This window comes from Hyaena hyaena, unplaced genomic scaffold (genome assembly GCF_003009895.1).
Source record: "Hyaena hyaena isolate Hyena2069 unplaced genomic scaffold, ASM300989v1 scaffold_808, whole genome shotgun sequence".
Lineage (NCBI taxonomy): Eukaryota > Metazoa > Chordata > Mammalia > Carnivora > Hyaenidae > Hyaena > Hyaena hyaena.
The window spans coordinates 765,603-790,404 of record NW_024081437.1 but is presented as its reverse complement, the minus strand read 5'-3'; the positions used below and the strand labels follow the sequence as shown (position 1 = coordinate 790,404).

At 45.3% G+C, this 24,802-nt stretch overlaps 1 protein-coding gene across 1 annotated transcript in view; it reads left to right on the top strand.

Moving 5' to 3' along the window:
- The first annotated feature begins 2,259 nt into the window (after positions 1-2,259).
- The window catches only part of MECP2 (methyl-CpG binding protein 2), a 66,087-nt gene continuing 43,544 nt past the window's right edge, over positions 2,260-24,802 (top strand). Inside the window, exon 1 of the mRNA XM_039219232.1 lies at positions 2,260-2,385. Coding sequence (XP_039075163.1) covers positions 2,324-2,385 — 62 coding nt within the window. The 5' untranslated portion in view covers positions 2,260-2,323. The remainder of the gene's footprint in view (positions 2,386-24,802) is intronic.

The following is a 24,802-nucleotide window of genomic DNA, read 5'->3' as shown; positions in this document are numbered from 1 at the left end:
GCACAGAGTCCGACGCGGGGCTCGAACCCACGAACTGTGAGATCATGACCTGAGCCGAAAGTTAGACGCCCAACTGACTGAGTCACCCAGGCGCCCCATCTGCTGTTTCTTTTATAGCTTCTTGAGTCAGATGCTGAACTTGTTGGCTTATTAACCCAAATGCCTACTCAACATCTCCATTTTCACATCTAAGAGGCACCCCAAGTTTACCATGGCCAAAAGAGAACTCTTTTTTAAAATTTTAAAAAAATTAAAAAAAAAATTATTTCTGAGAAAGAGAGACACAGCGTGAGCAGGGGAGAGTCAAAGAGAGAGGGAGACACAGAATCTGAAGCGGGCTCCAGGCTCTGAGCTGTCAGCACAGAGCCCGACGTGGGGCTCAAACCCACGAACCGTGAGATCATGACCTGAGTCGAAGTCGGACGCTCAACCGACTGAGCCCCCAAGGCGCCCCCAGAACTCTTGATCTATACCTCCAAAAATGTGTTTTCCTACAGTTTTTGCCATCATAGTGAAAGGTACCGATTCCTTCAGCTGCTCAGTGAAAACCTCAGGACTCACCCTGCTCTCTTCTCTTTCTCTATGCTCTACATCCAATCTTTTCTGCTCAATTTTGAAAATATAGCTTGACTCTCACAACTTTGCAGAAGCTCCACTGCTACCACACTCGTTAACGCCACTAGTGCCTGTCCTCGACTGTTGTCAGGGCGTCCTGACTGAGCTTTTCCTCTTAGTTTTGTCCCTCCATGGAAGTTCTCCACATTGCACCTGCAACATAGATCTGATGATGTTAACTCTCAGTTCAAAATCTTCCCAAGGTTTCTCATCTCAGATGATCCCAGTTCCCATGGTGGCTCTAGAGGCGTTTCCAGCAGCACACCCTACACTCTCTAGCTACATAAGCTCCCCCGCCCCGCATTCCAGGCGTAGTATCTCCTCAGGGCCTTTGAACTTGCCAAATGGATATCTCTCCCCAGGTATCCATATGGGGGGTTCAAATGAGGGCAAAAGCCTATAGATATCCAGATAGCTCCCCCTTCTCCCTTGTTTTATCTTTCTCAAAGCCCTTATCATTATGTGACATTATATGACATACTTATTTATTATATTACATGTTTATGTATGTATATATGTATCATTACGACATATGACATATTTATTGTATTATATCTTTATATATGTATAAATCTTTGTCACAAGAATGTTAGTTTACTGTCTTGTTCAGTACCGTGGATCCAGAACTTGGCATATAGCAGGTATTTAATAACATAAGTTTCCTTGTTAAGCATAGAACTAGTACAAGGAGCATTGGATGAATTGGAAGATGGCTGGAATCCGAGTAAGGTTGCCTTGAGAAATAGTCCTGTGCTGAACACCCCATTAGATAAAACTTTTCTCATACTCTTAAATGTTTTTCTGACACAGAATTGCTGGATCTTAGCTCCCAAATCAGTTCCTCTAGGACGTCTTCCCTCTCCCTTCCTGGCAGAGCTAAGTGCTGCTTCCTTTGTGCTCCCATTGCCCCTTTTCCACAACTCCAGCAAACCATGTGATACAATGACAGATCTCAGTTCTCGGTGCAGCCCTGGCATGCACCGTCTTCTCCCACCAGAGTTTCAGGAAGGCCAGGGTTGTGGTTTGTTATTTATTCCTTGATCCTATGAGAGCGTGGCACACGGCAGGCTCAGATGAAAGAATACAACGGGCAGGCCCCTGAAACGAAGGTCCCTCGAAGGTCCCTCGTCTGGAACAACGTCAGGCTCCAGGGCAGGCAACTTTGCTGCTTCTACTGAAGGTGGTGATACTGAGAAAATGCGGGTGCGGTGAAACTCTCATGGTAGCGTAGTTTGTGCGTTTGTGTACAGAGGGTCAACGGCCCGGAAAGGCCACGCAAAAAGGCATGCGAAGCCTAGGCCTTCACTTGCCCCAGCATCCGCAAGGGCCTATTAATCCTTAATATTCAAATTCCTCCCACTAAACCAGCCCCTCCGCGCCCAAGCCGCCTCTTTTCCCCAAATGACGGTCGATGGCAACCAATCGGGAGCTTGACAGGGTTTCCACCCCCTTTTCCCTGGCCGGGATGGACACAAACTCCAGCCAATTGGTAGCGTTCTCGCCGAGGCCCCGCCCCACCCCGGCCTCCGCACCCAATGGCGGGCGGGCTTGCGGCGGCGCCGGGGGCGGGGCGCGGGCGCGCAGGTGCAGCAGCGCGCAGGCCGGCCGGGAGGGCGGGGCGCGACGTCGGCCGTGCGGGGTCCCGGCGTCGGCGGCGCGCGCGCTCCCTCCTCTCAGAGAGAGGGCTGTGGTAAAAGCCGTCCGGAAAATGGCCGCCGCCGCCGCTGCCGCGCCGAGCGGAGGAGGAGGAGGAGGCGAGGAGGAGAGACTGTGAGTGGGACCGCCGCGGCCGCGGGCGGGGACCCTTGCCGGGGGGCGGAGGGTAGGGGCGGGACGTGGCGCGGGAGGGGCCCGCGGGGTCGGGCGACACGGCTGGCGGATGGCGTCCCTCCTCTCTACCCTCCCCCTCCCGCCGCCACCGGTGACGGCTGCCCCCTCGGCCCGTCACCCGCACTCGCGGTGACCGTCCTCGGCGCGATCTCCCAGGGCCGACTTCGCCTGGCGCCCTCCTCCCTCCCGCCTCCGGCGCGCATCCCGGCCCCCGGGCCCGCGGGCGCCCCTGTCGCCGGGGTTTTGCCTGTCGGGGCTGTGCGCGCGTCGTGCCCTTCTCGGGGCTTCGGGCCCGCGGCGGCGTCGCGCGCCCGCCGCCCCGGCCTCTCCCTGGATCGCGCTCTTCCCTCTCCCTCCCTCGCGCGCCCCCTCTGCCGTTACTCGGCCCCCCCACCGGCGCGCGTGCGCAGTCCGCCTCCCGTCGGGAGAGTGCGCCACAAGGGCTCCTGCGCTCTCACCCCCATCTCCAGGCTTTGCCTCCCCCTCCTTCTCGCCCATTCCATGACTTTCTGCCCCCATTGCGAGCGAGTCGGTCCACCATCTCCTTTCCCTTCTAGCAGGAGCAAGTAGGTGGGAATTATTGCCCACCCACCAAAGGGACTAGACATTGTGTTCCTGGTCCCACAACTCATCATAAAGAGGCCGTTATAGTTCCCATCAGGAGCCGTAGGTAGGGGACTGCGTGTCCGGGAGCACCAGAGGCTCTTCGGTGGGAGTGCGCCCCCAGGGTCTTTGGGGGGTTCCGTGGCCTCAGAATGTGAGCGCCCTCCCATCCTCCCCGCCCCCCTTCGCCGGAGATCTTCCAGTTACATAAGTGGAGTGGGACATAGTATGTAACCGGCTCCGATGGTCCTGGAGCGCGCCCCGCTCGAGATCATCATTACCAGATGGGGCAAGTTCATTGCATTGCTGTGGTTCCTGTCAGTTACCCCTGAAAGTTTATTTCCTTTTTAGTTTGGTTATAACTGAATCACCCAAACTGAAACTCAGGTGACTTTTTCGCGGTGTGGCAATGTTTCTGTGGATTTTGCCCCGAAGACTTATTGTCATCGTAAAGAGTCTAAAAAAAACTGCTTTCACCGAGAAGACCGTTGATGACCTTGCTAAGTGGACCCGAGGCTGGGAAAGCTTGCTCTGGAATACCTACCTCTGTGGTGGTCGCCTGTGTTGTGAGTGTGTTCGTTGTGGATTGGTCACAGCAGAAATGGGCTCCACCACAAAAGTGATATTCCTGACTCATGGTCAGGCAGCTGTGTGCTTTTTGTTGTTTTTCCAGGAACAGGAATGGACTCTGCAGAGCCATTCACACGTTGTGTCTCTGTCGTGTGGGATCAGTACCCCAAATTGTGAGATGGTAGGCTCGAATTCAGGGGGGTGGTTGGTGATGGTGGAAGCAAATCTAGCAGCGCGTGATGCCAAGTGGCTTAGACTTTGGAAGACTCTCACAAGTTTTAGGTGTTTTGTTATACTAGAAAAATGAAGCTTATTTGTGCCATAGTAGTAAAATTCACTGTTGTTAATGGGCAGTTATTACTTGCGGAGAGATTTGGGGTTCGTGGCCAGAATTTTCATTTGGATCTCAGCGATTTCAGTTAACAAGATTAAGCTGGCCTCTTGGGTATTTTGAAACATGCTGGGTCCTTATGAAAACAAAAACAGCGTCTGGGTTTTTTAGGTGTTTTAGGAATTTCCACCAGGGATTTAGGGAATAGGCTTATTTATGGGCTTTTTAGGACTTCTTTTTCAAACTGCAGCCAAAGACACGGAAGAATCAGTAGAGTATAGTTGGTTAAATAAGTTGCCACAAGATACCGATGTGTGGCATGTCAGCTTCGTGGCTGATCACTGAGGTACATTCCTATCCACACACACAGACACACAAAGATTCCAGGGTTTGTGCATCTGAGCCTCTGACGTGACAGGATGAGGACTCTGTTTTGTTTTGCATCATTGGCAATGCGCTTGCCTCCCCGGCTGCCCCTCCAGTTAGCTGCTCATCATACCCCTAGCCTTCTAAACAGCGCAGGCAGCTTCCAGAGTATAATGTCTCTGAAAAGTGCCTGGTGGCATCTGAAGTCAGAATATTCCAACAGCTTGATTCTACGGGGCTTTTTTTTTTTTTTTTGCTATTAGGAGCCTATCGCACTGTCCTATTTCTTGTTGTTACAAATGTGCCTGGAATGCTTTAAACCTAGAGTAGCAAGTCTTTATTTCACCTGATAGAGCGCGATGTACTCAAACCCTACTCCCACTTTTGTGCTGTTCCCCTATTGGGAGGGTTAGGATACAATTTTGCATTCTATTTGCAGTCTCCAGCTAGAGTCATTGTTTCTTCTTTGCTCTGTCTGTGTAGCCAAATCTAGAGGGCGGGGAGGCCGACTGCTGAGTTTGGCCAGATAAGTCCCATATGTGGATGCACGTAGAATGAGAAGAGAAGAAGTAAAATTGTTAGTTCCTTACTCCAGCTCTGCCTCCACCGCTAATGGATCTGCCTGGCACTATTTGCGTGATAAATGTGCGTCCTGGAACCTGTAATCTTTTCAAAAGGTGACTGTCAGTAGACATCTTTTAATCGGCTAAGAGCAGTTTGTCCTAGGCTGCCTGAGTTCTCTGCGAGAATACCTACCTATGCGGTGGTCGTCAGGAGAAAATCACAGAAAACATTTGTAGTAACTACAGTTGACTTTTGAATGATGCAGAGATTAGGGGCCCCGACCCCCACCCGAAATGCAGTTGAAAATCCGCATACAACTTTTGACTCCCCCAGAATTTAGCTACTAATAGCCTAGTGGTGACCGGAAGCCTCACCGTTAACGTAAAGAGTTGATTAACATTTTGTATGTTATGTGTATCTTATACCGTATATGTGTATCTTATACCGTATTTTTACAACACAGACAAATAAAGAAGACGTTTATTAAGAAAATCACAGGGAAGAGAGAATACATTTACAGGACTGGACCCAAAAAAATCTGCACATAAGTGGACCCGCACAGTTCAAACCTGTGTTATTCAAGGATCAGCTGTAGTGTCCGGAGCGTTTTAAGTGTACGGGATTGGAGGGATGGGGGGAGCCCAGTCCTTGACTGGTGGTGAGTCTCAGGGAGTATGGCAGGACACCTGCTTGTTGTCACCCCCCTCTACTTCGGTGACATGCGTGCAGACCAGCCTTCTGTGGCTGGCACACCCAACCTTTTTTCTTTGCTAGAGCGTTATTGCTGCTCCAACAGAAGGACCTTCTCCAGCCAAACTGCCGTTGTCACCACTGGGCCTTTACCTCGTATCCAGCAGGACAGACGTAAATGGGTTCCTCTTCCTTGGGCTCGCTTACACAAAAGTTAGGCTCTTCGGCCTTTATCTGTTCTCTTCTGCCTTTCTCTTGCAAGGACTTTCTTCTTTTTGAAATCTTGATTGGCATGCCATTACTAAATACTTGGTTCTATCATTTTTGATGGTAGGTAATGGTGTTCGGGGGGGGAACTGAGTGGGAATTTCCTGGCAGGCAGGGCACCCCCACTCCCGTATCAAAGGAGGGGTGGCCATTCTACTCATGAATAAAGCCTTGGCCTTTATAACTTCTTCAAGGCACACTTATGTTGGGTCTGCTGGCATAGGAAGGTGTCCTCACCGTGGCGGTTTTGCAGTTACTACAGATGTCTGAGCTGTCAGGATCGAGCCTTAGGAAGGGTTCACTTGTCTTCCTCGCCTCGGAGCTGGGGCCATCATATACATGCACCTGCAAATTACTGCTTTATTGGGTGTTTGCCTTACTGCTTTCATTTGCTGGCTCTTTTTTTCCCCATTAGAAATAGTGAGTTAATCAAAGATCTTAAAATTTTAGAACTGAAAGGAACTTTAGTCCAGCTTCCTCAGTTTACAAGTAAAAAACAAATTGTGGCTGTGAGAAGTTGTGGCTTTGCCGGGGCCTCCCAACCAGGATACCAGTTTGATTTTTATTATATAGCTGAGTAGTACTGTTACCTTGACTTCTGGATTTCAAAACATTCTGTGACTCGACTATTTAAGGGAATTGTAAGGCCTCACTGCACCTCGACAGATAATTCTAGGTATTATCCTGGTAGTTATAGACCAGAGGTAAGAGACTTGGTTGGTGTTGCCCTTCCTCTGGGTTTAATTACATGAGTGATCGTTTGTGTGAATAGTCTCCAGGTTGTATACTCTAGGCTTTTTTAGCCTAAAGATAAAAGTGCTGCTCTTGGGCCAGTAAGGGTACCAGAGATTAGCTAATAGTTTGGGTTTTAACAAGGAAATGATGGTTATCTTGATGAAAAAAATGTAATGACAGAAGTCTTTGGATATGTTCAAAATCAAAACAGAAATTGTCGAACTAATAACATAGTTTGTTGAACATCGCGATTTACTGATCTGAGAGGCTTGACAGGGATCACTCTGAAGTGCACGTGCGTATTTTGGAGGAGGGTTTTGGATCTCCCAGGGTGCTTGGTTGGTGCTGATCGATCTCTCTCTCTCTCTCTCTCTCTCTCTCTCTTTCTCTCTCTCTCTCGATCTCTCTCTCTCGGTTCAAGCTCCTTTAAGTGATGTTACAGCAGCTCATTTCAAATTCAGCTGCTTGAAAAAGAAGGGACACTTTGCCTCTGGATTTTGCATGTTCTTTTTGGGATGACATTTTGATGTTGCATGTTCTCTTGAACATGTGTCCTCTCCCTGAGTATTTCTGTATGACATAGTGCAAGAAATACTTACTGGGGATCACCACTAACAGTATACTTTATAGTGTTGAAGTGTCCTCAGAGGCGACAAGACTTGTGATAGTGTTGATTCTAACACACATGAATCTTTATTTTAGTAATGTGTGTTATGTGCTGGTAATCGGTTTATCCTTCGTTTCTAGTAGGTAAGCTGGGAAACAGTATAGTACTTTGTCTATATGTTTATCTTCAGAATGTCCCAAATAGCCCTGGGAAAAAGGTCGTGCAGCACAATGGGGGCTTTCAACTTACGATTTTCTTTGTTTTAGGCTCCATAAAAATACAGACTCACCAGTTCCTGCTTTGATGTGACATGTGACTCCCCAGAATACATCTTGCTTCTGTAGACCAGCTCCAACAGGATTCCATGGTAGCTGGAATGTTAGGGCTCAGGTAAGTAACCTTCCTTTTTTTTTTTTTAGTATATGTCCTGGTTTGGCCATCTGTTTTTAAAAACAAAAACAAAAACAAAAAAAACAAAAAAATAAAACAAGGAAAAAATACAAGATGTACTACTCTTGGACAGTATAAAAGTACCCCAAAGACTAAAGATATAACTGTGCCAAACTGTGCCATATAATAAAAAAAAGTCACTTCCCTGAGCCCTGAAAGGTCAGTTTGGGTAGGGTTACTTGGTAGCCACAGCGTGATCTGGGGGCGGGTGTCAGATTAGAGCCGGAACTGGTGATCTGCAACTTCAGTTCACCTTGAAGCAGATCAGCTGAGCTGAGAGCCCTTTGACTGAGCTCTTCACCTGCCACCGCTGCTGTCGCCTAGCGGTCTTCAGCGTGGTGCTTTTTGTGCTTTGGTCCTGGGTAAACGACTTCCTGGTCAGTGTTAGTGCGCAGTGGGAAAACATGTTCAGTTATGGGAACTGGTGAGTGGTCCCCTAGAAGGCCAGCCTCCGGAAAGCTGTCACAGGGCAGCAGAGCCCAAGGCTAGTAGGGTGTGCTTGCTGAGCTCCTCCCACGGGAACTGAAGAGAGCACCCGGGCATGGGTCTGGCTCTTGAGACTCTAGAGCAGAATGAATGCCTTTTGAAAAGCTGAGGATCCAAGCCACGCGAGGTCTGACGTGCAGGTGCTCTATCAGCCACACTTTGGGCTCCTTTGGCGCCATGGTGTGGACTTCAGATTTGTAAAAATGAGTGGTTCCTTAATTTCTCAACTGTCAGGCTCAGTATCTCAAGCTTTTTTAAAATCAGTGTTCACTCCCCGTTTGATATTTTGACACCTGGATTTCAAACATTCCATGTGGTAAGGCAGATCATACTACTTGAATTTTTCCTTTCCGTTCCTTAGGGAAAAAAAATGTGAGTTTACACATACGCTTCCATTGTGATGCCAGCTGAGACCCCCAAGTAGCACTTTGTTGTGGCTCTCTGGTAGTTTCGGACGCCTCAGTCTAAAGCTTTGTGGACATCCATAACGTGGCCTGTTTGGGGACTGTGTAAAGGGTCAGGGCTTTGGTGGAGAGTAGAAGGTATGAAGGAAGTGAAGAACACTGCACTGCCTCCAGGTCCCACATTTGTTCCGCTCCTGATCCTGTGACTCAGATTGTCATTTCTCCTTTACTGCCTGCGGGGTGTGCTCTGGGCCCTGCTGACAGGACGTTCTTTGTACGCCACGCATTTGTGCTGGTGGGAGTTGTGTGGCTGGCGCTTTGTGCATTGTCTCAGAAATTGTGTGGACTAAATGTAATATGGGCGCTGAATGGGTTTCCTCTGGTGGATGTTAGGCCTGGGGGTGGTTTATGTTTTTAATAGTCTTTTTCTCAGATTATGAATGGATTTTATAAAACAGGCAGTGGTCACTCTGTCTAGTTTCTTCTAAGAAATGTAAAAAATACCTCTTATTACTTATGAGTGGGAAAGACACAGCCATTTGAGCTTCAAGAAACTTTGAAGGGAATTCTCTAAGGACAGAACCTGTGTTTAGTAGATAAGTGTTTGATATCTTGCTATTTTCCTTCTCCTTTTTTAAGAAATTGTAAAAATAACGCATGCTTTTATAGAAAACAAACGATTTTGTTTAAAAAAAATTTTTTTTTGTTTATTTTTGAGACCGAGAGAGACAGAGCACGAGTAGGGGAGGGGCAGAGAGAGAGGGAGACACAGAATCTTAAACAGGCTCCAGGCTCTGAGCTGTCAGCACAGAACCTGACGCAGGGCTCAAACCCACGAACTGTGTGATCATGACCTGAGCCGAAGTTGGACGCTTAACCGACTGAGCCACCCAGGTGCCCCAACAAACCGTTTTAAAGCCTACCGTGTAAAAAGATGAAAACTCCCCATTCCTCACCGTGCTCACTACCCAGAGTAACCACTGTGAATGTAGACGCTTCTGAGTCTTCTCAGGCTACACAGATAGGCGCTCTGCGTTTTTAACAGAATGAGGATGATCTACATATTCTGCATCTATCCAAATCCATGTGATCCGTTTCTCTCTGCCTCATTTCTGTTAAATAGCAGTGTGATCCGGTGCCAACTTACGGTCACGCGTTGCCCCCTGTTGGTTTTCCTACTGGTTTGCTATTAAAGATACTACTGGCTTGAACTTCCCCGCGTGCCACTCTTTTTGAAGAATGGCTACCTAGGCTTTGAATTGCTGATGGGTACCCCCGCATTGCCTTCCAAAATGGCTGTCCCTGTTCTCATGACAGTCTGACAAAGTACCACTTCCTATACCCTCCCAGAATTGGATGCCCATCTTTTAAATTTGTGCTCCTTGGGGGCGCCTGGGTGGCTTAGTCGGTTAAGCGTCCGACTTTTGCTTAGGTCATGATCTCGCGGTTCGTGGGTTCGAGCCCCGCGTCGGGCTCTGTGCTGACTGCCAGCTCAGAGTCTGGAGCCTATTTCAGAGTCTGTATCTCCCTCTCTCTCTGACCCTCCCCTGCTCATGCTGTCTCTCTCTCTCTCTCTCTCTCTCTCTCTCTCTCTCTCTCTCTCTCTCTCTCCCCCCCCCCCCTAGAAATTAAAAAAAAAAAAATTTAAATTTGTGCTCCTCGGGTTATTACTGAGGCAGAACCGCAGTAATCATCAGCCATTTGTATTTGGTCTTTGTGAATTGCCTATTCATGTTCTGCATTCATTCTTCTATCAGGATATTTCTTTTACGTTGATTTGTAAGAACTTGTAATGTATTAAGGATATTCTTTTGTCATTGTGCAGATGTTTTTCCTACTTTGTCATATGTCTTTTGATTCTGCTTGTCTTTTTGCTGTATACAGTTTCTGTTACGATTTCTTTTGATTTTGTACTTAGAACGTCCTTTCCTACTTTAAGAAATGTGTCTATATTCATCTATATATTTTTTATTCCTAAAAAACGTGACGTACTGTATTGATATATACAAAAGAGTCTTATAGGTGAGTTGTCCCATGTTTTTCATATGGTGATTAAAATGCCTGGTTTTATATTGAACTTGGGGAAGGGATGAGATCTAGAGCCCACCTAGCCACTTGTGTCATAGCCGTTTGGTGATTCAGTCGGTCATCTTGTCTTCACCTTTATCATGTCGATTTCAAGTAAACAAACATCTTGTACATTTTTCTTTCTGAAGTTTTTCTTTGTGAGACTTGATGGCAAGCCTCTCAGCAGATAATCATTTATTCATTCATCCAACAAATATTTGAGCCCCTGATTCAAGGCATGGGCAGTATTGGGCCCTGCAAGTGCCCCTTCTCCTTGACGTGGGGCAGGGCTACAGGGGTGGCAGTGCCAGTGGCAGTGACTGCAGTGCTCATTCCTGAAGACTCGAAAGGACAGTGGATCTTCACAAAGTAGGTTTTGGATAAACTAGGAAGAACCCAGAGGGTGTGTGTGTGTGTGTGTGTGTGCGTGTGTGTGTGTGTGTGTGTTTGTGTTTTAAATTCTGACATAGAAGTTAGAGCTTAGGGTAGGACAGAACCATAAGCATGGTTTGTTTTCTGTCTCATGTAATTGCAGGCTGATTTTTGTCTTGAATTATGATGAGGGCTTTTTGCTTTTGAAACAGTTCTATATTCAGCTATCTCGGTTGTGATGGAATAAAAGTTGTGTACTGATAAAAATGGTAATTTTCTTCTATGATGATTTTGAAGCATTTCTGTAATAGCTGATAAAAATAAAGACAGGGTTTTGGTGAATATATTCTTAGGGGGAAAAGTGTACTTCTTTGCAGCTTGCATCATTTAAATCTAATAAATAACCTTAAAACTGAAGTGGAATCCTGGTTTGGAATGAGAAATAATTTTTACTTAGAGAAGGGATATGAATGACTTATGATTAAGGAAAAGGCTTCTTGTATGAGGCTGTTTTTTAAATGAATTTTAAAAATAGGTGTAAGATACAGAATGAGAAAGGTTGTGTGAAAGGTTATATGGTTAAAGAGCTCCTTGCCACCCTGTCCCCAGATACTCATTTCTCTCTTTGGAGGCAGCCGTCGTTCCCCGTTGTTTCTTATTAATCTGCGAGTATGGGGGCGCCTGGGTGGCTTAGTCGGTTAAGCGTCCGACTTTCGCTTAGGTCATGATCTCGCGGTTCGTGGGTTCGAGCCCCGCGTCGGGCTCTGTGCTGACTGCCAGCTCGGAGCCTGGAGCCTGTTTCAGTCTGTGACTCCCTCTCTCTCTGACCCTCCCCTGCTCACGCTGTCTCTCTCTCTCCTAGAAATAAATAAAAATATTAAAAAAAAAATCTGCGAGTATGTACATGTATATGTGTGCGTGCGCAGTTTTTAAATTGTGGTAAAATATACAGAACAGAAAGTTTGCCATCTTAGCCATTTTTAAGTGGACACTTCTGTGACACTGAGTACCTTCCTGTGCAGCCACCCCCGTTATGTATCTCCTGTGCATCTCCAGGACCCTTTTTGTCTTGCAAAACGGAAACCATCTCCTTTAAACCTCGGCTCCCTAGAACTCCCTACCGTCCCTTTCCCAGCCCCTGGCAGCTACCCTTCTCCTTTCTGTTTCTATGAAATTGACTATTCTAGATACCTCATATTATTAAATATTTTATAGTTGTGTTTATATATTTTGTGGGGGTATACACACAAATAAGGGTGTGTGTATGTGTGTGTTTACACAAACAGTGAAATGCCGTGCACATTTCCAAAATTTGCTCTTTTTAGTGAATGTGTCTTGGAGATTGGTTGATACCAGTTTCTGTAGAACCATATCATTCTTTTTAAGGGTTGCTTTACTAGTATAGAGGAAATTCCTGGAGGTGGGGCTTGCTGGGTCAAGGGGGATATGCATTTGAAACTTGGAGAGAGATTGCTAAATCAAGGGGGAGTGACTTTTTAATTGCATAGTTTTAAAAGGCTACGTAGGAGATGAGCACAAGAATTTATGTCTGCAGTGCTGTTTGTAGAGACTGGAGAACTGTTAATTAGGCTAGGAAAAAATACTTTTTAGAAGTTAGCACTAGAAAGCAAAACTTTGGAAGCTTCCATTTCGTCAGACGTGACCTTATGTGAGCTGAGCCTGTGAGACAGGACCCTTTACTTGGCAAAGGGAACTTTAGCCCGTTCTCATTTGTGAATATTGAAGAAAATGGAGCATTTTTATTTTGCTACTAAGTTGCAGTGGCCCCTTGGGACTCAGAGTTAGTCTCCTGAAGCTGCGGGCCTTCGGTCCCCCTTGTACGGGAAGTATATGCATAAGGGGCGTCCTGGAAGCGTTCGGCCCCAGGTTGCTGTTGCTTCATTTCTCTTTGACTCTTGTGTTCTTTATAGAGCAGCACTTGATTAATTTACCCTATACCAACTGAGTGTTTGTTAGGTGTCACTTACTGTACCAGACGGTACAGACTGCCCCTGTCCTCAGTGATCCTCTGATCCAAAAGAAGATACAAATAGGCAAACAGACCGTTATTTACAAGGGGCCAAATACTATGATGGAGGAGTGCTAACCACCGAGGGAACACACCAGTGTTAGGGCTCGCCTAGACTTAAAAGTGAGGTCAGGGAGGAGGACTTCTTTGAAAAGTGACCTCCACAACCTGAACCATAAGGCAACATTAGCTAGTCTGGGAGAAGGTGGAAGGTGTGAGTGGGGGAGAGACCAGCATGTACAGAGGCTCAGACAGGAGAGAACTGTTGGGCTGGGCCTGGGGCGTTTGGAGTACAGAGATGAGACAGGTGCAGCAGGCCAGGCCTGAGGGCCAGGAGCAGTTTGTTTGCAGAGTGTGCTGGTAGGAAATCAGACCCACCTCACCAGCTGTGCCAAGTAGGCTCTGCTCTCCTTCTAAGTTACATCACATTCCGAGATGTTCCCACGCCCCCCAAGGCAATGTAAGGAGCTCTGGCCATCCGTCCTGTCCCCTTTCCATCCGCACGGCTCTGGAGGCCATCTGCCCTGAGCTGGTTTCCCACCCACCCATCAGGGCCCAGGGCTCTCACTTCAGGTCTCTTTATGGAACCTTCCTTCCCTTTACTTCTGCCGCAGGAGACCCATGAGGAGAGGGCTTCCCCCTTCTCCAGCACACTTCGTTCTCTGATAGTCCTGAGAGGAGGGCAGCAGGTTGCGTGGTGTGAGAGTCCCCTCTGATGCCAAACTCACTGCTTAGTTCTTCTGATTATTTATTTATTTATTTTTTACCAAGACTTTCATGGGGAAGAAAGCAGCACGTAATCAAGCTCACTCTGTCTTGTCAAGGGCCAGGTCCACCCTGATGAGCCACCATGGACGCACTGCTGTAATCCCCACAAGCCTGAGCTCAGGAGGCTGGATCAGAGCCCTCTTTACCTCTTCTCTGTGCGGCTACTCCTCTGCCCTCCCTTAGGCCGTCCTGACCCTTCCGTCCTTGAGCTCTTGCCTTCCTGCACTCCTCCCTGCCCTCTTCCTCCCCAGCCTCTGCGCTCTGTGCTGAGGCGTCAGCTACTCAGGTGCTTTCCGCTTGGACCTCGGGAAGGTTAGAGTCTGCCCTGTTCACATCAGCCTCCTTTATGGGACTCCATGTGACGGCTCCCATGGAATCCCAGGCCCGGTTGTACTTGCTTGCCCTGCTTCCCTGAGGTGGCCTGCCCTCTGCTTTATGCTGTGTTACACGTGATCGTATATCACGTTCAAAGCTGTTCTTACAGGTTTGCAGGAGGTGATCCTACTGGATGTAACGTTCCGCAGCTCGCTCTTTTCACTCAGCACTTGGCTTTTGAGTTGGGTCCATGTTGCTCTGTACAGACCTTCATTCAATATGTCTCCCTGTGCTGTAGAAACATCTTTACAACAGAAGCCCCACCAGAGCCCAGAGGGAGAATGGAATTTAGAGAAACGGGGATTGACATCTGGTTTATGTTTACATCCTTTGGTCCTATTAACCAAGAAGATATTTTTATTTCTTTGTTTGTGAAAGCTTTCCACACAAAAAAAGGCATCCATTTTCTAGATTTATTAATAGGGCAGTCCAAAGGTTTTATTTTTAGATTTGAAAGAAAGCAAAGCAGGCTTCTGATACACACGTTTCCCTTTGTTCCCGTCTTCTTGCAGCATTCCACATTGCTGCTAAAACACAGACTTGAGCACTTTAAAGCACGAGCTAACCTTCTCTACATACGGATTATTTTTGAAAATATTAAAGTATTTTGGTTTTTCTGGGGCCTCTAGCGGTACTCAAGTTCTGACAGTACTTTGATAAGTTATATTTAAAATTTGCCTATACATGTTTAATAATATAGTTTTAAAATACAAATTTCTGTGTGTTTCTGGTTTTTGTGTTTTTGTAAACAGCAGAAGGTATCGGTCCATATTAAGTACTAATTTGCTCTAATATTTTCAGCTGTTTTTGGAATTACACTTGGCAAAAAAAACCAAACGTCTGCAGTTGTGACAGTTTGTCTTTTTGTTCCACTTAACTCCAGAGTAAATAATTCTAGTGAATTTTTTTCTAGGCTCATAAGAACACGGGAATGATTAAAGTCGTCATAATACTTAAAGGAGTTAGGGGAAATTGAAAGGTCTTTAAGTGGTCACCGTATAAAAAATGTTAGTGTAGCTTGTAAGCAGCTGTCTCAAATTGCTTAGCCACTCTTCTCAGTTGCTTAAGACTAACAAAAATGTAGTATATATTAAACTCTTTATTTTTTAGTTCCACAAGTAAATTATCGTTGTAGAAAATGCATGTGGAAATCACTCTGGAAATTCCACCACGCGGAGAAAACTGCTCTTACCGTTTGGTCTGTATGTTCCTAGACCAAGGGTTCTGACTCAGGGTTGAAAATCCACGGGTTTCATGACCTTGGATGGGAAAAAGACTTCATCTTGATCTTCACTAACCTCTCACTGAAAATTCCGTTTTCCTTCGATGACAAATGTAGGCCACAGACCATGGTAGTATTAGGTGAACCTGGGACTTTGTCACCAGGAGAGATGAAAGATGCTTTCTTACCACATTACAGTCACAGATATTTTGGAAACCTCGTTTGTCCTTATCATACTTCAAACTTAGGGTAGTTATTAGACCTAGTTGTTTAATGGTTTCCTAAAGAAGCACAGAATACTCTAGCACCATCTCGATGTGCGTTATTCGTCAGTTTCTATGCATTTAATTTTATGCATTTCAAAACATTCTTCTGAGGAGGGTTCCAGAGAGCCAGAAGGGCTGGTGGCGGTAGGAGGTTCAGAACACCCAGTGTGTCCAGTGCATCACGCCACGCAACTACAGGTGTCAGACCCGCCAGGCCTGGAGTAATCAGTGTGGGGGGGAAGCGTAAAGAAAGCCCTAGAGCACAAGTGCCAGAAAGGGAGACAAAATGACATTTAAAGCTTACTTCAGACTATTCTGCCAAATATTTTTATGAACCCATTTAGTGTTTTTACAGAATCCATGCAGAGTGAAATGCAGCTAAAACTGTTTAAGAATACTTAATACCACATAAATTTCTTGATAAATACAGTCTAAAAGTTACCTTTGCTGTTGGCCTTTTAAACATTCTCCTTGGGCTGCCTGGGTGGCTCAGTCGGTTAAGCATCCGACTTTGGCTCGGGACATGATCTCACAGTTTGGGAGTTCAAGCCCCGCATCAGGATCCGTGCTGACAGCTCGGAGCCTGGAGCCTGCTTTGGATTCTGTGTCTCTCTCTCTCTCTCTGCTCCTCCTCCATTTGCACTCTGTCTCTCCCTCAAAAATAAACATTAAAAAAATTCTTCTAGCGTCTTCCTTATGCACCCTTGTGTATATATACATATTGTTTTAAATAAATGGGATCATATCATAAATGTACTGTTATAACTTGCCTTCTTTTCTCAGTGATATGTTGTAGGTATCTGTCCGTGTCAGTAAAAGTAGATTGATAACACCACCTTTCTCTAAGGTGAAAATAACTTGACTTATAATTTATTATAATTACGCTAATTTACTAATTATAAAAATAATATCAGTTCAATGGATAATTTTTTAGAAAATAAAGAGGAAAATTAAGAATTGCTCATAAACCTGGCATCTCCAAATAACGTCTGGATAATGTCTTCACACCATCATTTTTGATGATCACATGACATTTCATTGACGCCTGTGCCTTGATTTAATTTGGGACATATCCATTGTTTATTCGCTGGGTTCAGCTGTGTGCTGATGATTCCACTCTGTTTTTGCCTCTCTAGCCTCCCTCTTGAGCCCCACATTGGATGGCCTCTTCAGTACTTCCACTTGAGTTCCTCATAGACATTTAAAACTTAACAAGTCCCAAACAGTTCCCTTGCTTCCCCACGCCCTTCAAATCTGCTCTTCCTCCTGTCTTTTCTAAAAATTTTTTAATGTTTATTTTTGAGAGAGACAAGAGACAGAGCGTGAGCAGGGAAGGGGCAGAGAGAGGGGACACAGAATCTGAAGCAGCTCCAGGCTCTGAGCTGTCAGCACAGAGGCCGACGCGGGGCTCAAACCCATGAACTGTGAGATGGTTAGCCGAAGCCGGACGCTTAGCCCACCAAGCCACTCAGGCGCCCCTTCCTCTTGTCTTTTCCATCCCAGTAAATCGCATCAGTATCCATCGGTCAGTGGTGCAGACTTCCAGGAGTTGTGCTTTGATTCTGCCCTTTCCCTTACTAGCAACTCCTGTGAGCGTTCACGTTTGAAATGCGCCTCGCGGCCGCTTCGCACCGCCCTAGTGCTAAGGCCTCAGTCCAAGCCACAAGTCACCTCGGTGGATGAAGCAGGACTCTGGGTGACATTGAACAGCTTCCTCACTGACACTCATGAAGCACCACACATTTCATAGGACTATTTGTTATACTGACACTCAATTCTGAATGATAGGATTGTTCCATATTTAGTAACTTTGTCATCTGGCCGATACAGTTCAGTTTAAATACTGAATTCCTTGCTGCTCCATGCTAAAGGATCTGCACTTCGTCAGGCTGTCCTCCGGCCGCCCATCCCATGGTGGAGTTAGGTGTCTGCGGTGCCTCAGGCACTGTAGTAGGCAGGCTGAGACAGATTGGTACCTTTCTTCGCAGAACTTAAGTTTGGCGGGAGAAACAGACTTAAATAACTCACAAGTGATTATGTAATTATAGCAGGTTAAGTGCTCTGAAGGATGAGTGGCGTGGGGGGAGGGGGGTGGTTACTCACCATGCTCACAAGTGACAAGTGACGGGGGAACAGTTAAGCCTTGGGAGGGATAAGGAAACCGGTGCTAGGGAGGCAGTGCCGAAGCCAAGAATTGAGGGGTGAACAGAAGTGGGCAAGACACAGAGTGGAGGAGGGCTTTCCCAACTGAAAGGAGCATGTGTGACGGCCCCGAGCCTGGCAGGAGCTTAGCCCACTAAGGCCCTCATGCAGCCCTGTGCGGCCCTGTGCAGCCCTGTGCGGCTGGAGCAGAGTTGGGGGTGGGGTGGGTGACAGTGATGCAGGCAGAGAGGTTGATGGGCTGGGTGCAGGGTTTTTCATGTTAATGTCGGAGCAATAGGAAACTGTTGCAGGGTTAGGTTGTTTGGGGTTTGAGTTTTTATCAAAATATTACAGCCGCTAACTAACGATACAACTCCTCAGAAGAGGTTAGGGTGAAAACAACAGCCTACCCCTCCCCCTTCCTGTTCCACAACCCAGATATGACCGACAGCTTTTAACTGTTTCTACTTTCACTTTCTTTGATGGTTACCTTCAAAATTAAATCATATGGTTATACATCTTTCTTGATTTACCAACTTCGGGGAATTATATTAACTGCCTAAAATGAAAGAGAATGGCTTAGCTTACATCACCTCCCATATTGAGATTCACATTCACAATCTCTCTCTGACTCCAAACAGTGGTTCCTCTTCTGTCAGCTTGAAGCCATATGGCACTTCCCCTTAGGGTGAGGACGCTACTGACCCTGCTTTTCCTCCCACCTTTTCCCTGCTTTTACCTCCGAAAGCCATACTTGACCTGGGCACCTGGCCGGCTCGGTCGGGGGGGCATGCAACTCTTAATATTGGGGTTGTGAGTTCAAGCCCCAGAATCTCGAGTGTAGAGCTTATGTAAAAAAATACACATTAAAATAAAATAACCTATACTTGACCATATTGATTCATACAATTACTGACATTTGTGCTCTGCCCTACAACCGCATGCAGGTGGTGATAGATTAATTCTAAAGTTGAACACCTGTCAACATCCTTGACACTGTTACACATATGTGAATATTGTTACCCTGAGGCCAAGTCACAAATGCTAGGATTACATTTCCTTCTCTGTAGGTCTGGATTCACAGTTGCGAGGCCACTCAAAGGAGAATGACCAAGCAAGATAAAAGGGATTCTCCTTTCTTACACTCTCATCACCTGCTTAAAATCCTTGCCAGAATTTAACGTGCTTCATATTTGGACCTTGGCTTCCTTGTACAGATCTTTGTTTTTCCCACTGTTTCTGATTGTCATTTGCTCTTCCTTAGTAGTATTTCCTGGTCTTGTAAAATCTTTCCAGCCATGCTGTTTCTCTCCTGGAGTTCTGCGTCATCCTCTCTCCTGCCCCCCTTGCAGAGGCCTGTCCGCTCCGAGCTCCCTGTCCCCCTCCTGCAGTGTGGATGAGCCCTTGCCACCTGGCTCTTCTCTTCACTGAGCTCTCGGGGTGGAGCCACTGTTTCTCAGAAGCCATGTCTTTTACATGGTTTATTCCTTGTTTTCTGGAGTATGGCTTTAAATAACTTACTAAGATAGGGTGTGTGGGTAGTAAATTGTAATGGACATGCTTGTTCCTTAGCATATCCGTTCCCTCTTTCCCATTCCTAATAGAACCCTGATATCATTTACCTTTCTACCTCGCTCCCACCACCAGCAAGGATCCTTAAGTCGTTCCACACATTGCATTCCCTTGGCAACTGTTACTGTTTTTTAAATTTTTTAAAGAGAGAGTGAGTGTAAGCGGAGGAGAGGGGCAAAGGGGGGGAGGGAGGGAAGGAAGGAGGGAGGGAGAGAGGGAGAGGGGGGGGGGAGAGAGAGAGAGAGAGAGAGAGAGAGAGAGAGAGAGAGAGAGAATCCCAAGCAGGCTCCATGCTCAGCGTGGAGCCCACCCAGGGCCCGGTGCAGGGCTTGATCCCATGATCCTGGAATCATGACCCAAGCTGAAACCAAGAGTTGGACGCTTAACCGAGTGAGCCACCTACATGCCCTTTGGCAGCTGTTATTGATCCAGCTTAGACCTATGTTCTCAGTCCCCTCAGAATGAAGGGAAGGGCTTTGATGACATGTTCAGGGTAAACTGTCTTTCCCTCACTGGATGTAAATAAGATGCTGTTGGCAGCTCTGGTGTAACCTCAGACTGAGGGACCACGCCTGAGGACGGCACTTCCTCACCAAGGATGGTGGACCAGACGGACAGGAGGAACCTGCGGCCTGCCCCAGCTCTGGGCTTCCAGTTGGAGGAGAGAATACATCTTCTTATTGAGTAAGCCAGTTTGAGTAGGCTTCTCTGTTCCTTGCAGCCAAAAGCGTTATAACAGGCAAGTCTTCTGAGTCCCTGCACATTTGAAATGCCCTTCTGCTCTTCTACTCAATTGACTGAGCATAGAATTCCAAGTTGAAAATCATTTTCCCTCCTAATTTTGAAGGCATTGCTTCCATGGTCTTCTAGCATTCAAAGTCACTAATGGAAGAAACGTCTGATATCAGTCTGATTGTGGTTCTTTTGTAGGTGGCCTTCTTTTCTCTTCTTCCCTGGAAAATTTTTAGGATTTTTTTCTTTTTCTTTAGTGTCTTGAAATTTCATGATAATGTGTCTGCAGCTGTATCTTTTTCATTCATGGTGCTGGGGTCATTCAGTCAGAATACTTTGGCTATTGTCAACTCTTTTCTAAAAAATGTTTCATTTTTCCATTTTCTCTTTTTTATGGAGATTACTCTTAGCTTAATTTTGGACTTCTTATATTGGTCTTCTCTCTCAATCTTCTCTCATATTTTCTTTTTGTTTTCTTTCACTCTGAATTTTGGAAGGTCTCCTAGACTCTATTTCCATCCGTTCTGTTAAATTCTTTATTTCAGCCAAACCTTTTTTTCTACTTACTGTGAAGCCTGTATGCCCACTGCGTAGATTCAACAGTTGTTAACATTTTGACATATTTGCTTGGCCTGTTTAGATATGTGCATTTTTAATGGCGCCTGAGTGGCTTAGTCAGTTAAGTGTCCGACTCTTGATTTCAGCTCAGGTCCTGATCTCATGGTTCGTGGGATCGAGCCCTGTGTCGGGCTCTGCGCTGACAGTGTGCAGCCTGCTTGGGATTCTCTCCCCCCTTCTGTGCCCCTCGCCTGCTCATGTGTAGGTGTGCTCTCATAATAAATAAACGTAAGAAAAAGATATGTACATTTTTATATCTTTTTGCTGACCATTTGAAAGGAATTCTCAGACATCATGACATTTCATCCCTAAGTACTTCTGCATACATCTCCTCAAAGTAAGGATATTTTCCAGTATGACACAGTGCCCTTAGCACACCTAAAAACATTAACAGTTGTCTGATGTTATCATCAGACAGCCATTCTAAATTCTGATTTCTCCCCAATGTCTCTTATAGCTCTTTGGGAAGAGGGGATCTAGAGAGCAATTCAGATTTATACATTACATTGGAGTATGTTTCCGTTTTCTCTTTTAAGAAGAACAGCCTCCTCCCCACCTCCAGTCCACCTATGACATTGGCTTTATAAAACAACTAGCCCACTTGTTTTACTGAAAGGCCACACTCTAGATGTGTCCTTTTTCCTGTTTATCTTTCATATTGATTATAAGTGAGAGGTTAGATTTTGGGACTTACTTAGGCAAACATTTTGGGCAAGAGTATTTTGTATTAGTATCAAGTTGGGAGGCACACTCTGGTTATTTCTCCTGTGGCACCTGATGCTGTGCTTTAGCGCTCGGCTGAAGAAGCGGCCGGCTGCCAGGTCTCTCCATTGCAGGCGTGCAGCCGGCCTGTTGTAACTGATGAGTAATGCGGGGGGCACTTTGACACCGTACAAAGGTCCTGTTGCCCAACAACTCACCGACGATTCTAGCATTCGTTGATGATTCTTGCCTCAATCCATTACTTCACTGGCAGTTACGAGATAATGGATTTTCTGATTTTGTCATCTCTTCTACATTTAGTATTGGCATTCTTCTGTAAAGAACTTTCCCTTGTCAAGTAAGGGGGAACTATATTTCCTCCTAAAAAGATAGCATAAGTGCTAAATCTTTGCCTTTAATTACTAAATTAATTACTAAATTGCAGAGCAAGGAGTTTGTGTCATAGCCTCCCCCAGGTGGTGGCAAACTCTTCGCTGCTGTGTTTTCTCTGCTCTTTTATGTCAATACGGACTCATGGATTTTTATTGAATGTTTTGCAGTTCAGCCACAGTCACTATCTTTTTAATAAAATCATTCCGGATTTGGTCAGTGGGAGTCCCTTCATGCTGGCGCCTGTGTCCTCTTGCCGTACTCTTGTTACTTAGTCTTTGAGCGATCCTTTGCTTTCTGGCACAAGACATTCCATGTGTGCTTTTCCTGACCCAGAACTGGTTCCAAGAGCTCTGATTCTCTTTAGTGGAAGATGGTATTTAGGAGCCAAGCTTTGGGTGCTAGATGTGCTCATTCTTACTGGAGTGACATTCTGTCTAGGCTCTCTCAATGGACAAAGCTAAAAGATCACGCTGAAAACAATTCTTAAACTCATGAATACAAAATGATGTCTTTAATGGAAATTTAACATTTGAGAGTTTGTATTTATTTAACTTTTATTATATCCTTATATAGCAGCTGAAAATGTTAATTCCTAATGAACATACTTGTTTGTTTTATCGAGTAATATAGGTAGTTATAACATTATAATACCAATATTACTACTAACCTGCAGTCTCAAGGGCTGAAGAATCACAGGACAGAGTTCACAGCAACCACGGCAGCTGAAAACCAAGAGCAGAAATCCTGGAAAGCAGATAGCCACAGGCAGGGGGCCCAAATTCTTCATATAACTCTGCTAAATTCTAGCTAAGGCAAAAGAAATGAACAGAGATTTCAGATGTTGCCCACCATAGGGAAGACAGTTTGGAGTTTGAATTCTACTGAGTTGACTGCCTGTTAAATCTGTACTCTTCATTGCGAGATAACCGAATGCAGAGTCTGACAGTGTATCACTCACGATGTCTAGACATTTGAAAAAATAGGAGAATGTGACCCTTACTCAGTAGCAGGGGTAAGCAAATTGTTTTCTGTACATAGTAACTGTTTTAGTCTTTGCCAGCCATATAGTCTCTTAGAACTACACAACTCTGCTGTTGTAGTGTGAAAGCAGCCATAGACAGTACGTAAATGAATAGGCATGACCACATTCCAATAAAATTGTACTTACAAAGATAGGCAGTGAGTCAGATTGGACCTGCAGGTGATAGTTTGCCCACCCCTGTTCAAGAGAAAAGGCAATCAATGACCACCTACCCCAAGGTGACCCAGGTGTTGGAATTAACAGGATTTTATTTTATTATTTTTTAAATGTTTTTCATTTCCTTTATTTATTTTAGAGAGAGAGTGCATGTAATGTGGGGAAGGACAGAGAGGGAGGGAGAGATGCTGTCTCTCTGTCAAGCCCCTCACTGTCAGGCAGAGCCTGATGCAGGCCTCTATCTCAATGACTTGTGAGATCGTGATCTGAGCCAAAACCAAGAATTGGATGCTTAACCAACTGAGCCACCCAGGTACCCCTAGCAGAGAAGGATTTTAAAGCAGCTGTGGTAAACTGTGCTCAGGATGTAAAAGAAAATATGCTTGTAGAGGCGCCTGGGTGGCTCAGTCGGTTAAGCATCTGACTTCGGCTCACGTTATGATCTCCCGGTTCGTGGGTTTGAGCCCCGCATCGGGCTCTGCTGACGGCTAGCGCAGAACCTGGAACCTGCTTCAGATTCTGTGTCTCCCTCGCTCTCTGACACTTCCCTGCTCGTGCTGCCCTTCTCTCTCTCTCTCTCAGATGTAAATAAAAACATTTTTAAAAATTAAAAAGAAAAAAGAAAACATGCTTGTAATGAAAGGACAAACCAGTAGTCCCAAATCTACTCATATCAATAATTACATTAAATGAAAGTAGATTAGACATTTTAGTTAAATGACAGAGATTGTAGGCTGGATTAAAAAGCGAGGGCCGGCTATATGTTGTCTATAAGAGTAGCATTTTTTTAAGGTTATTTATTTTGAGAGAGAGAGTGAGCACACGCAGGTGCACACGTGCATATGGCAGGGGGAAGAGAGAGAAAGAGAATGAGAATCCCAAGCAGGCTCTGAGCTGTCAGTGCAGAGCCCAATGTGGGGCTCAATCCCATGAACCACGAGGTCATGCCCTGAGCCAAAATCAAGAGTTGAATACTTAACTGTCTGAGTCACCCAGGCACCCCCGTAGGAGAAGCAGTTTTAATATAAAGACACAGCTAGATTGAAAATAAAAGGATGGAAAACGATATACCGTGCAAACAGTAAGCATAGGAAAGCTGGAGTAGCAACACTACTATCAAAAAAAGAGACTTTAAAACAAAGGATATTACCAGAGATAAAGAGACACATACTTCATAATGAGCAAAGGGTCAGCTCATCAGGAATACATTAACAGTCATAAATGTGTATGTGCCTAATTATAAAGCTGCAAAATACATGAAGAAAAACTGACAGAATTGAAGCGAAAAAGACAAATTTCATAATCATACTTGGCAATTTTAATGCTCTTCTTTCAGTGATTGTTAGAACTAGACAAAAGAATTAGGATATAGATCTGAACGTTACCATCCATATTGACCTAATTGATATCTATAGAATAACACACTCAACAACTGCAGAACATGTAGTCTTTTCAGATGTACGTAATATAGTTCAACAGTGTAACATTTGCTGGACCATAAATAAGTCTCAATAAGTTTCAGAAGTTTGAAATCCTACAGATGTTCTTTGATCAGAATAGGATTAAGTTAGAAATCATAACAATAAGATCTAGAAGAAAACCCCCAACTATTTAAAAAATTAATACATTTCTGAATAGAAATAGAAATCAAAAGAAAAATTAGGGAAAATTTCAAGCAGTAGCAAATTACAATGAAAATAAAACATGTTAAGATTTATAGGATACAACTAAAGAAGTACTTAGAGGGAAGTTTATATGAGATGTGAATGGCCAAAGAATAGAGATAATAAAGCAAAAAGTTGGTTCTTTGAAAATATCAACAGATAAT